The 13,873-nt window shown below is 37.8% G+C and overlaps 1 protein-coding gene across 1 annotated transcript in view; it reads right to left on the bottom strand.

Moving 5' to 3' along the window:
- Positions 1 to 11,444, bottom strand: part of iqgap2 (IQ motif containing GTPase activating protein 2) — a 32,939-nt gene extending 21,495 nt beyond the window's left edge. Inside the window, exons 1-4 of the mRNA XM_044026613.1 lie at positions 11,161 to 11,444; positions 7,630 to 7,729; positions 2,058 to 2,214; positions 900 to 977 (exon numbers count right to left, since the gene is read on the bottom strand). Of these exons, the coding sequence (XP_043882548.1) occupies positions 900 to 977; positions 2,058 to 2,214; positions 7,630 to 7,729; positions 11,161 to 11,206 (381 nt within the window). The 5' untranslated portion in view covers positions 11,207 to 11,444. The remainder of the gene's footprint in view (positions 1 to 899; positions 978 to 2,057; positions 2,215 to 7,629; positions 7,730 to 11,160) is intronic.
- Between the last annotated feature and the right edge of the window lie 2,429 nt (positions 11,445 to 13,873).

The following is a 13,873-nucleotide window of genomic DNA, read 5'->3' on the forward strand; positions in this document are numbered from 1 at the left end:
CAAGAAATTAATCAATTCTGAAAATAATCATTAGTTACAGCCTTACACTTAATTATTACGTTTTAATCTATAACACAGTCCATGACTATCTGTCAGAAAAATCACAATTAGATTAGTTTCCTCTAATCATTCAGCCCTAATAAAAAAAAACCTGTCTCTAACATTTGTGATTTACTGGAGGATTACATAGTTTATCATGGTGGTGTGTGCTGCGGTGCTATTAGATTAAACTTCTATTTTGTTTACAGTAGCAGTACTGATGTTAATTCTGCCTTTTGTAAATTTTTAGTGGTCTAACATTTGGCTCCCCTTTCAAATATGAATTATTATTGTATGTGCTGTATGTGGACACTGCAGGTCAAGTTAGAGGTCACAGGGTCATTGTTTTGACCTCTCCCTCCTCCACTCAACATGTTCCAAGTTCCTCCCCGACATGGTTTTGGGAGACCACTTTTACAAGACATCTAATTTACCACCAACAAGATCTTGAATAAATTATTGCATAAAATAAAAAAGATAAATAAAGTTAATTCTCTCAAATAAAGTTGGAAATAAACCTTGTATTAAGGTGCATATTCACTCCACAGGTAAAACAATTGAATGGTTGATGAATATTACAGATACTGTAGTGTTGACAAGGACTTTTTCATCAACTGGACATTGGGTATGACCTCAGTCGTCCTTGTTTCACTTTTATGCCTATTGCACTATGGTAGTAAAGATGAAATGTTACAGGGATGTAGAAGAAATCAGAAAACACTCTTAATTCAGATGGCTGCAACAAAAGCAGCCATCTTTAATGATGGGATGACTGGGCAAGCACGGTCTGGACATGTTTGTATGTATATTCATTTGTCAGACAGAGAGTGGCTGTCTGTATACTGTAAGTATGGACTTACCTTAGGGAGGCCCACTGACTCCATCGCTCTGAGCCACTGCACTGTGTTGTCAGTGTGTCTAAAGTGCAGGCCTTTGCTCTGGAGGAGAACACACAAACACGCAGAACTAAAACTTAGTAATTACAACAAAATGTAAAAGACATAATAACAACAACTATAAAAAAGCAAGTTTATCATCAGGCTGTAATTACACACACGTGACTCGTGAGAAAAGCGTACCATCACATGACATGTTAAGTGAGAGCAGAGCAGTCGCCTGAAGGAGGAGAGAGGAGGCTACATGTTGGACAACGACCTCTGGCTCAACAGAACCTGGCACCGCGGACACTTAAGTGTCCAAGAGGAACAGTACGTTTGGTTGTGTGGAAATATTTTGTCTTAAAAAAAACTAAACAAAAGAAGACATTGTATAGTTCCAGGTAGTCTGCAGGTCCATTGCTTCCACAGAGACCCATTATGACTGTGTGGATGGCATAAACACACCTATTCAGGACCAGTAGTCAAAAACCTAAACCTGGCCCTGATGAGGCAGAACCTCATTTCCAAAGGAACTGGTTAAGTTCCGGGCTGAGATTTGAATTATGGTTAGGTTTAGGCATTGTTACACAACTCAAATTGTATTCTGTTACCGTCCTGATATTTGGCATGCACATTTCTGATTAACTTAACTCCTAGACTGTCTGTGAAAACTACTGGAGAACTAGAGCTTTGCGGTCAAAGACCTGTCTTACGGTAGCCCTCCGTGGAACGACCGTCCAATCACAGACAAGATTCACCATCGGTCACATGTTTGTAACGTCAGCTTCTCAGTACCGTTATTCTTTAACGGTTGAATAACTGCCAGATATTGAAAGTGAAAGTTTCAATATAGAGGAACATGACTTTGTAAAAAGCTGGTGAGACAATTCTTCTATAGTTAGTTACTGAGGCAGCTTGTTGTACAGTACAAGGAAAAAAGTTACACTCCTTATACTGCTTATGACATACGAAAAGGTCAAGAATGTCAGAGTAAGACCTTCAGACTTTCCAGTGCGAAAACTGTCTCAAATGTCAGGAAGTTCCAGAAAGATCTGGAAATGTCTGATATGGCGCAAACTGCTGAAGAATGCAAGTGTAGTGGTGAGAAAATTATACAATTTTGTTTTGAAATACACTTACTTTATAACGGGCCTGGTCTCTGTCATAGATCCTTTTCACAGACACCATTTTGGGGGCAAAAAAGTTGGCAAGTTTGCCAAGGTAGACGCCGTTCCTCAGTCCCTCTTCTAATTCAGTGGTCGCAGGCAAGTCTTCCTCTAGGCAGGCCTCCATCCACCTGTAAAAAACAAAGACATTATTATTGATCAACTTGCAAACATGTATATAAATAAAAAAATCTGATTATTAATTGATTACTACAGTAAACACAGCTCAGCTTCTTAAATGTGAATAGTTTCTGGTTTCATTAAAACTGTAATTTTGGTTTGTGGACAAAATAAGATATTTTGAGAACATCATCATCTCCAGGTTTGCAAAACGCTGACTTACATTTTCTAACAAATTTATGGACCAAACAAATACTCAATTAATCAAAGAAAATAAACAACAGATCAATCAATTCTGAAAATAATTGTTAGTTACAGCCCAACACTTACAAATGAATTGATTACGACTATAAATAAATTGTTTAACTACGTTAATAATAGTTAAAACAAGTTTTCTGATTTCTCAGCTTCTTTAATGTGAATATTTTCAGGTTTCTTTGCTCCATATAACAAATTAATCTACTCTTTGTTCCATATAACAAAAATAACTGATCAACATTTTCTGACATTTTACAGACCAAACAAGTACTGCATTGCATACAGGGTATTTAAACACACACAGCACAACAACAGCATTTACAGAGTACACACTAAAGCCATTGTTCTTGATGTTTTAAGGCAGTTGTGGCATCTGTAATGTTGCATCACTGCCTTCCTCTGTTTCTTACCTTCTCTTTCTCCTACCCTGTAGACAGCGAGTACAACATTTTCTACAAAGGCTTCATTTAGCTGAGGGTTTTGGGTTAAACAGAAGAATAAAGTGTTGGCTTGACAGAACTTGGCGTCGTTACAGGCAACACCTACACTGTGCCCAGCATGCTTTAGGAAGGGGGTTGTGGACACATTTGCAGTCTCAGCTCTGGGACAATGTGAAGGTTAGACGGATTCTTCATTGACAGTTTTAAGTATAATGAGCGAACTAATCGGATATCGCTGCTTCAATCAATATAAAAGCTTTGTGGCGCACTTCATTACTGGGAGTAAAAATGAATCGCAAACAAAGACGTGGCCACAGACGCGTCTGGAAATAGTAAAAGCTGAGTAGAATATACAGCACATGTTAAAGTAACACTGACCATTTTTCACAATGATGTCATTTCCCCACTGAAGGGTTGAATATTTTGCTTTTAGAGCTGCGGCCTCAGCCAGGCTATTCCCAGAGATATTAGGGGGGAAAAAAGCATTCCAAAGAACTAGTGAATGATTTGAGAAGACAATGAATCATCATGGCCTGAAAATCTGTTACAGATTATCTTGGCCTGGAAGTGTGACACAATATTTATTACTATGGTCACACCTCGGTGCTGATGGCTCCAAATTCAAACAAAAACAGCCAGTTCAGTTCAGTATTATCCTATCACTGAGTCTCCCTCCACTAAAAGTGCACAGTACTCTCTGCTGTAGCTTGTTTATGCTTCAGTTATTGTGTTCATACCAGCAACTCCCTTCTCCCCTGACTCTTAAAAACAATAAAGCTTCCCACATGCATTCATGCCCACTCACAACTTGTTTAGCTTGATTAAATGTCCATGTGGGTGTCTCAGCAGACTCGATCTCCAATGAGTGTCAGCACATTAAGGACAAGCGCGCACACACGCACGCACGCACGCACACACAGTCAATATGACGCCAGAGGGGTTTTATAAGAAGAAAGACATGTGTGACAAATCTGTGCTTTAGTGAGAGTAAAGATAGCAGCTGTCTTTACTCGAGTAAAGTAATTGTCAAACATTTTTGATCATTGATTAATGGGTTTGAGTGTTTTTTAAATAATGGAAACAAGTTCACTGACTTTTTTGTCTTCTTAAATGTGAATATTTTCTTGTTTCTTTGCTCCATATAACAAAAGAAATCAAAAATTAAAAAAATGAATCGTTTTGGTTTGTGGACAAACCAAACACCATCATTTTGAGGTTTGCGAAACGTCAATCAACATTTTATCGACCAAACAACTAATCAAATTAATCGAGAATGACAGTAATGACAGTTTAATTGATTATGAAAATAATCGATAGTTGTAGTTGCAGCTACATTTCCTGCATTACTCGATTAAGCGAGTAATTGTTTGGTGCAGAAAAATGTTGAAAAATGTCAATCAGTGTTTCTCAAATGTCCCAGTTTGTCCGCAAACCAAAATGATTCAGTTTTAATGATTTCTTTGTTAAATGGAGCAAAGAAACCAGAAAATATTTACATTTTATCACATTTTAGAATCTGAAGAATCAGAAAACTCAACAACAGTTGACAATTCATTTAGTAATCAATCAATCAATCAATCAAGCAAATGTTTCTCTATGTATCACAAATGAGGATGCATTATTTTACTGATGAAAAGTAAAGTATCAAATGGCTCTTCAGTATCTTAGCACAGCTTCAGAGTAATTATGCATAATTACCAAAATACTGCCTCAGCCTCTACATTTCTTATGCTTAGATGTTTCTCGCATTGCCCTCCCACCACCACACACCCCTCCGTCCCGTTTTGGGACCTGGTATTGAGCAGATGCTATTGTTGCATCAACAGAAAGACACACCAGTTAACCTTTTACCAACACACAAAGTTGCTTGCCAGGAAAAAACCCATTTGGCAGTGAATCAAAACAAAGATACAAACACAAACAGGGTGCACTCTCGCTCTCTCCATCGCAAACACACTCACACACACAGGCTCACACCAAAGTCAAAGAAATGAAGCAGATTAAACCCCTTAAGTTTCATATCATGGAAACTTATTAATGAAGAGTGAATGTGGGTATGAGAATAGAAATGACTACAGTTACAAAGAATAGATATTGTTGGCGGGAATGTGACATCCTGCACGGGTAACCCAGCTCTCCTGTGAAACTTCACTTCCTGGACTTAAGACAATGTGTCTCCTGGAGCAGGACAGGCTAGTAGTCCTGTTTACAAGCACTTAAAGCAGCACTTCCTGTCATTGTCTAATCTGTGACTAACTGGACTAAACAAACCACAGCTTTCTGGACCAAAGGACTCAGGGTTATGTCACACCTCAACGCATTATTAGTAAACTACAAAACTGGACTTTTTCTGTCTCTTCTTGCGTCAGAAATCTTAGTCATGCTGGTCATGAGTTTGTGTTTGTGCATGTGGCTCTGTGTGCACAAAGACAAACTGTAGTTAGAAGTGAGGACAGTCTCATTCACTACTACCACTTCTACAAAGATTAACAGTGGATCTGTTAAAAAAAACAAAAAAAAACAGCAAGGTCCCAATCCAAACTTCAAACGTAAACTGGTAACTGTTTACTCTCCAGTCAGGGTACAAAGTCTTGTTTCAGAAATGCGTGTGTGTGTGTGTGTGTGTGTGTGTGTGTGTGTGTGTGTGTGTGTGTGTGTGTGTGTGTGTATGGACAACATCACCACTAAAGTTAAGTTCACAAGATGGAGGACTTTGAACAACAAACCATGTGGGCAATACATTTCTGGTTTGAGCAAATTAAATATGCAAGTTCATATCGCGTGCCATATATGTACGACTTTGGACTGACCTAGATTTATCCCAAGCGGCTGTCCATTATCACAGCATGTACACACATACATACATACAGTCACATCATTGTTAATGACGTTAACCATAGCTGAAGTTAATGTCATTGTTTCTAGTGACATGTGAATACAAAATAATTAATGTTATGTTGTATTAATGTGTTTTTTCTATTAGGTTTGCTGTAGAAAAAGGCCAATAGTGAAGTTGCAGATCAGGTTGTCCTTAACCACGTCACTGGTCAGGTGATAAAGCCGAGTCAGCACTTCCAACTATTTGTTTCCTGTTATGTTTTTTTTTTTTCTTTCCCCATCTAAATGTCATCATGTGTAAGGCATCAATAAATTAAAATATAAACCAAGGAACTGTCCAAGAATCACAAAAACTTATTTGGAGACTCAATTTTGTTTCACTAAGAATTTCTTTATATACAATTTTAAGGCAACATTTCTAAGCAACATTTCTAAAATATTCTGGTATTGTCGAATAAATAATTTGAACAAAGACCATTACAGGGCTGGAAATGATGATGTTCTCAAATGTCTTGTTTTGTTCACAAACTAAAACTTTTTTGTTACATGCAAAGAAACTAGAAAATATTCACATTTAAGAAAAATCAGAAAACGCTCAAACCGATGAATCACTTATCATAATAGCTGACGATTAACTGCAGCCCTAAAGACCATTATCCAGGTGCACTTGTTACGTCGACTGCCGACACCTGACCCCAGAGAGCAGAACCTAATCCCATGCTCACTTCAGTTTTAATCCTAATCTAATTTGACACGTTTCTAAAACTAGATGCTCCAGTCCACAATTACCCAGGATGATGTAAAAGTCAGCAGCAAAAGGAGAAAAGGACAGTAAACGTGCAAGTAAATGTGCATAACGGTGGGCATTTTTAAGTGCGGTTGCAATAGTGCAGCTCAGGTAGACATGCACTAAACTTTTACGCTGTGACATAAACAGATGATGTCAGGCTATTTAAACAGTCTTAACTAAGCCAAAGTACAAGTTCACTTGTCAAACAGTAATCTGGTGAGGAGAAGCTGATGAAAATTAAACTGCACACACTGAGTCCCGAGCAGAAACTCCTGGTCAATGTCCAGAAACTTTCCATAGGATTGGGAACTTTAGTTCTGGAATATTGGAAACATTCCAAATTGGAAACCCCTTTTTGTTGAATCACCACTAAGCTACAGCATGCTGTAATAGAGTTGAGCATAGATAATCCATCCAGGGCATCAATCAGTTGAGACAGAGGATGTCGTAGCAGAATCAGTGTGTAAAAAAGAAGCAGAGTTCAATTTCCTGTTCCTCCCTGTTCAAAAAGATGCCCCACTGAACAAGACAGGAAGTGGTTTTTTTATCTAGTTTTAGTTTCAGGAGCATCACCAGCAAGAGCCTTCATCAGATTTATTGTCGTCTTCACAATATCTCTTTTGCTGGGTAAAAATATCGCTAAACTAAACAGTAAATTCTCTAATTCATCTAGTGTCTATTTGATTATTTCAACAATCAATGAGGTTAAGGGTGTGGTGGAAAGAGAGAGAGGCACCCTTTCCACAAAGTCAGCACCTCCCATGTTTTTAATCACACAAACACACTCGTGTGCTCACGGTTCCGTGTCATCTCATTACAGCTCCGTGCTGCACAAACATTTAACCACACACAGCTTTACTCCCTTCATCTGCCACATTCACTTCACCGTGTTTCTCCATCACTTAATTTCTCGAGCACTACCTTAACGACGTTCAAACACAAACTTGTCCCGTGACACTCGTCTACATAATCAAACATTATTAATAAGGAATGGAATGACACACAGAGCAAACAACCCAAGGGAAAGTGGTTGGCTTTCGTCAGCATGTGCCGCTTATGTTTCACGGTTTTCCCATAATTCTGCCCCGCAGCCTTCTTACCGCTTGGCCTCCTCCAGGTGACACAGGTATTCGTAGGCGATGTTCTGTCGTCTCCTCTCGTCCATCTCCTCTGCTGAAAGCCTCTCATCGTCCTGAATGGCTGAAAAACAAGAACACAATATCATGTTGAGAACGTTAAATGCAAAAACATATAGATAATCGTCGTCTAGTAAGAGGAGTGAAAGGTATTGCAAGAGAGGCAAACTGCCAACTAGTGATCAGAGGCTTCAATACAACACAAAAGCCAATCCTCGCTGATTTAGGGCAAAAGGTGGGGGCATATGACAAAGCTTATTCATTCAGATGTATGAAGCTCAGTATAAACTGAAGCATCTGAAATTATTTAGCCGTTGAGTCGTGGTCGTTTTTAGGGAACTGTTCTGATATTAAAAATGAAAACGGCTGAAATTGTAAGTCGATTGTTGGCTGATTCTAGCAAAAGCACGAATTGTTACAGGAGGTTTCATTTCCTTTTTTCAGGTGCTGATTAGTTCACTAAAACACTTACTCAGCTGATCAACCATTTTGTGATAAAAAGCAATGATAAATGTCAATGACCTGAGTGAATTATTCCACTGAAGTGACTTCTGCTGAGAGCTGGCCTTTACCTGCGCTGCAGTTTAATCAGACCTGCCCCTGACTGTGCTTAGTACTATGCTGCCCTAATCCAATCAAATCTCTTTATTTCTGGCTGAGTGAAGATACAATGACAGACCTGGAGCTCAGGTTAAGGATCGTCACTTCCTAAAACTTGACCAAGTGCCTTGTCTTGAGTTTGACAAAAGACTAGCAGATCGGTTTTCGTGTGGTGTTGCTATCTTTTTTCTTTTAAAAGGATGTTGGCGCTTAAGACTGTGCAACACGTGTGTTTTGTGCAAACACACACGTGAGTCAGCTCATTGGACCCGTTGATCGATCAGCTTAAACAATTTACAATTTAAAATTGTAGGTTTGTAAGTACGTGTCTCACCAATGCAATCCTGATATTCCTGGAATTTTAGGCTTGCAAATTGAAAGATGATGGGACTGCAGTGCCGAGTCCAAAACACATTTCCCTGTGGGACATTCATTGTTTATCAAGGCTCTATGGGGCTTTAAACGTCTGTTTGTTCATCAGCCATGTGCATCCGTTGTTACAGAACTGACATAATTACAAAGTGAGCAGTTTATTAGGTACACCCAGATACAGCTTATGAAGTCTTATGAAGCAGAAAGTGAACTGCACTTATGAACTGTTTTGTTTTCTTGAGTCAGACAGATATCGTGACGCATCGCCATATGTAACGCTTGCAATATATTGATATCGTGATATTATTGGTATCGTGAGGCACCCAGTGATTCCCACCCCTGCTCTGGAGGGTCTAAGTGGCCACGTTAGTCACCAGATCCAAGTCCAACAGAACACTTTTGGGATGTGGTGGAGTAAGAGAGAGAGAGAGAGAGAGAGAGAGAGAGAGAGAGATAGGACGCATGAATGGGCAGAAATTATGTGCTACAATGACAGAAAAGCTTCCAACAACTTGTGGAATCCATACCACCAGAAGCTGAGGCTGTTTCAGGCTACACTCAGACTATCAGTAGGACTGAAACAATTAGCCGTTACTAAATCGTCAACTAAAATCGATCATGAAAATAATTGTTAGTTGCGGACCTAATTATCAGCCCCATTATTCAACTTTGATTAAAATCGTCTTTATAGCCCACTGTTGGCAGACTTTAGCAAAGATTGACATTCATTTTGGAGAGAGCCAACAGGGAGCAAACAGTCATGGTTGACTTTGCTTTTAGGTGAAGTGAGAAGCAAAATAGGGGCAGCTTTTCTCACGTCTTACCCATCAACACCACATGAGCTGTAATCAATGATATCCAGTGAGCCAAGTCAAAAGAAAAGCCTGCACTGATGACGTGATTGATTCATGTTATCTATCACAGTTGTACGTTGCCCACAGATGCTTAAGTGACAAGATATCTACGGCAAACAGTTACTCAATGAAGCATTACGCAGACATAATGTGTGTTTTACTGTATATCACTTGACTACATTGCATTCCTGGCATAGCCATGGAGTCAGTTATAGATTTCTTAAGAGCAGCGGTATCCAAAGTTAATGGTTAACCTATGAGAAAATGCCAAATGTGTGGACAGGCTGATATGCCGCAAGCTAACTCCATTAAATAAATAGATAATAAAAAAAGCACCAGTGTGTCACAATGTGGATCATGTGAGAGCACTTTGAATGAGGCAGTTCACCAGACCAAACTAATTCACAATAGAATTTATTTTATGAACTGTAAAAGTCTGCTTTAAAGCTTTAGTGCATAACTTATAAATATGAAAATATGTCCCGTACGTTCAATTGTTTAATGAAAGTGACAGAAGCTTTAACGACTTTGCCCATTTATGATATGATATTTGTACCCACAAGTAGATTTGTTTTGGAATTTTAAGACAGGGGCATCCTTTGACAAACATCTTACAAAGACACGACAAACATACAATGTGATACATAAATAAAAAAGTTTTAAAACTAAGTCAAATGAGTGCAGAAAAAAATAAAAATGCTCCAGGCTTCACTGATCAAGACTTAAAATATGTAAAATGTAAATAAAACAAGAAGGACCACTGATGTACTAGAATAAATAATGTGGCAATAAGGAAAATTAAAATAAATATATAATATGCTGCTGAAACAAAACTACTTTTACGTCCTTGTTTTGTTTACATCATGGTAGGGCTGCAACAGTTATTAAATGATTACTAAATGTCAACTATTTTGAAATATTATATCATAGTGTGTGTTTTTTAAATAACTAAAACAAGCTATAAAACAAGCAATTTTTCAGCTTCTTAAATGTGAATATGTTCTGGTTTCTTTGCTCCATATGGCAAAGGAATCATTTTTGGTTTGTGGAAAGAAGACATTCAAGGACATCATCATTTTCCAGGTTTGGGAAACATTTTTCGACATTTTCTGACATTTTACAGACCCAACAGGGATTCGATTTATCGAGAAAGTAACTGACATATTAACTGACCTAAAAAGGTCCGTATAGGTTGTGTTAAAATGCATTTTCAAGTCTATCACAAACAATACTGATGATTATGCCCATTTATGATATAGGAAATGCATTGTTAACTTAAGTGTAAGTGCTCTTATAACAATAAATAATAAATATCGTATGGAGTTCCATTCATACCCAGGGAGTTAAAATAGTGGAACGATTTCGTATCCTAACCTCTCAATTTAACCATTTTATAGATTTAATTTAACAACCATATAAACCCTTAACTTAACCTACTCCTTCAACACTTTTGTTCACTTTCCTTAATCATAATTCGTACATTCACCCAAATTTTGCCACGATTGCCACACCTACTGAAGGTATCCTGTTGCTAAAAAGAAAAGAAAAGCACCTGTTGCTCATCAGACGCCACCAAACGTTAGCTTGTTTTTTTTGTGTTTTAATTGTCTGTGCTTTGAAAGGTGAGGGTTAACGCCATGTTATAGCTTCATAAAACAGTGACACTTACTTCCATAGCGTGGCTTTTGTAAAGTTGCGGTTTCTTCATGGTACATCCTGCTTCGTTTCCTCCTCCACTGTGTGTGAGTGAGCTCGTATGCACTGGAAACAACCTCAGCCTCAAAGCTAACGTTAAAACAAACAATTCACTGTGTGTAAGTCGCACTGGTATAACAACTACTAGTGAATTAAAGAGAAAGAGAGAGAAGGTCACAGCAGTCCTGTCATTACAAAGTCCCCATGCTGTGCTGTAGTGTGCTGTAGTGTCAGTGTCAGTGTGGTTCTCCCCTGCCTCAGTTTTCTTGCTCCACTCTAACACGCTGACAAGAAATGATTGACGGGACACGAGACTGGACATTTAGCGACTCACTCGCACCACCTGTTGGTCAAAACGAGGCACAATGTGCTGCGTTCACTGAGACTGGGAACAGAGAGTGAACTAAACTGTTGTGTTTCCTTTTAATAAGAACAACAATCTGGATTTAGGCGGATATTTTACAGGGCTTTTGGGCCAGATATTTGCCGAGGGCCACCCTGAGGTGGTACTGTCAGTGGGCAGTGAAATTATTTAGTGGAAACAGGTAATTTCCTTGTGCTGTACAAAAGTGGAACAAGCAACAAGTGTAATTTTTAGTCTAACTTTTTTGTTGTCTTTCTCTCTTTTTATTATTCTGTATTATGTATTGTTTATGTTACAATGGGGATTTGTTCAAATTGTACATTTTAAATGTTACTTTGTTTTTATGTAAAGCACAATGAGTTGCCGTTGTGTGTGACATGTGCTGTATAAATAAAGCTACCTTGCCCTTTAAATGTTTTAAATGTATTTCAACAACAATACTACTACTACTACGACTACTGCTACTGCTAATAATAATAATAATAGTAGTTGTAGTGGTAAACGTAGCAGTAATAGCTTTATTTATATAGCTCTTTTTAAAGAACAAGCATAAAGTGCTTTTATCAGATAAAGAAGCACAGCATAAAACCATAAAAGGTGTAAAGAAGAATGGAGAAGAATCTTAAAAGGCATGCCATGTCCCCTTTTCCCTAAATAGTAAACTAAAATTAAGAAAACAACACACCAAGATGATACCAAACAGATATTAAATCTACAAAATAATATGCCATATAAAACACTCTCACACAATGCAGATAAATAAATAATAAAAATAATGGAATAATGAAAACTTTTTCAACTTAAAAGAAAAATTAAAAACTTACATATGAACACAGCTTTCGTGTACAATCTCCTGATTGTATGAATAGTTATTTTTTGTTTTATTTTTATTATTATTTTTGCAGCGCTGTGCCCAACTGCAAGTTCTTTAATCACACTTTGAAGTTCTTCTCCATCCTTTGTTTCCCACTCTTCAAAGTCATTTAACAATTTCAAAGCTCCCAATTGCAGATCAAAGCCTTGTTTATTCTTCAAAGAGTAAATTGGCCTTTTATGTTATTATCACTTACATACAGTTGCATGAGGGAAACTGCTTCAACAGTGGGCATTTATGTGATGGACAGATGGACAGATGTACTTTGAATTAATAGATGGGTCATTTTTCATCGTTTGTGATGTCACATTTTATATCAAACAACTTTAATTACTTTGGTGCCTTTAGTGAGTCACCTGTCATGTTTGGAGTCTGTCAAGTGAACCTTTGACAGTCCAGAACAGACAGACAGGCAAAAGGACAGATAATCCTTAGACACATGCTTCTCAGACTGTGGGACATGTACCACCAGTGGCAGATGAGCTCCCTCTGGTGGTACAGTATGTGATCAGAGTGGAGCTGAGGAACTTTGGTGTAGGTACAGTTGACCTGCGACAGTTTACCTCAAGTTGACTCTTGCTCGGCTAAGATGAGAAGCAGCCCACTGGTGGAGTTCTATAAAAAGTTACTGCAAACACACGCCAAACATCTCATAATAATAGCATTTTTAATAGTGAAACAGAGCCAGACTTTTATTTTGAAATAGTATCAGTGAGGTCACAGCTAAAAGAAATTGGATTCTTACAGCTTTTTTTTTTACTTGTTGCATATACTTATTATTATTATGTAGTTTAAATCCTTTACCTGTGGAACCTTTGCTGCATGACATCTTATCTGTACTACAACTTGATGGTGTAATTCAAGTACTTTACATCAGCCACTAGAGGGCAGCATTACCTTGCATGTTTGAATGAAGTATGTCTCTGCATGTGTACGTAACTTGCTTTCCTGTGTCTATAAGGAGGTGTTTTTAATAATTTTTCCATCTCTAGTAGACTAAATATAGGAAACTGATCTCGCGTAATTATAAATCCATTTGTCTCTGTACATTTTGCTTCTGAAATCACACAGGGAAATGTTTGCACTTGCATATTTACATAATTAAGTGAGATATACTGATAATTAAAAAATGTCTATATGTAAATGCTGTAGTGCAGGGGTCTCAAATTCAAATGACCTGGAGGCACAAGAGCATCTTGTGTGGCAGATCAAGTGTAAAAAAGTCAAACTTCCTGGGAAAAAAAATTACATTTGTGATGATATTTCACAGAATTTCAAAATAAAAGCATTTGTTTAGCTATAGAATGATATGAAGTGCTAAATAAAAGAATTAAACTATAAAGATCAAAAACAGACATAAATAACTAATTATAACTTGACTTTAAGTTGTGGACAACCTTTTGTGATCTCTTACAGAAAGCTGTAAAATAAAAACACAGCATCATTTGC

This window comes from Solea senegalensis, linkage group LG5, assembly GCF_019176455.1.
Source record: "Solea senegalensis isolate Sse05_10M linkage group LG5, IFAPA_SoseM_1, whole genome shotgun sequence".
NCBI lineage: Eukaryota > Metazoa > Chordata > Actinopteri > Pleuronectiformes > Soleidae > Solea > Solea senegalensis.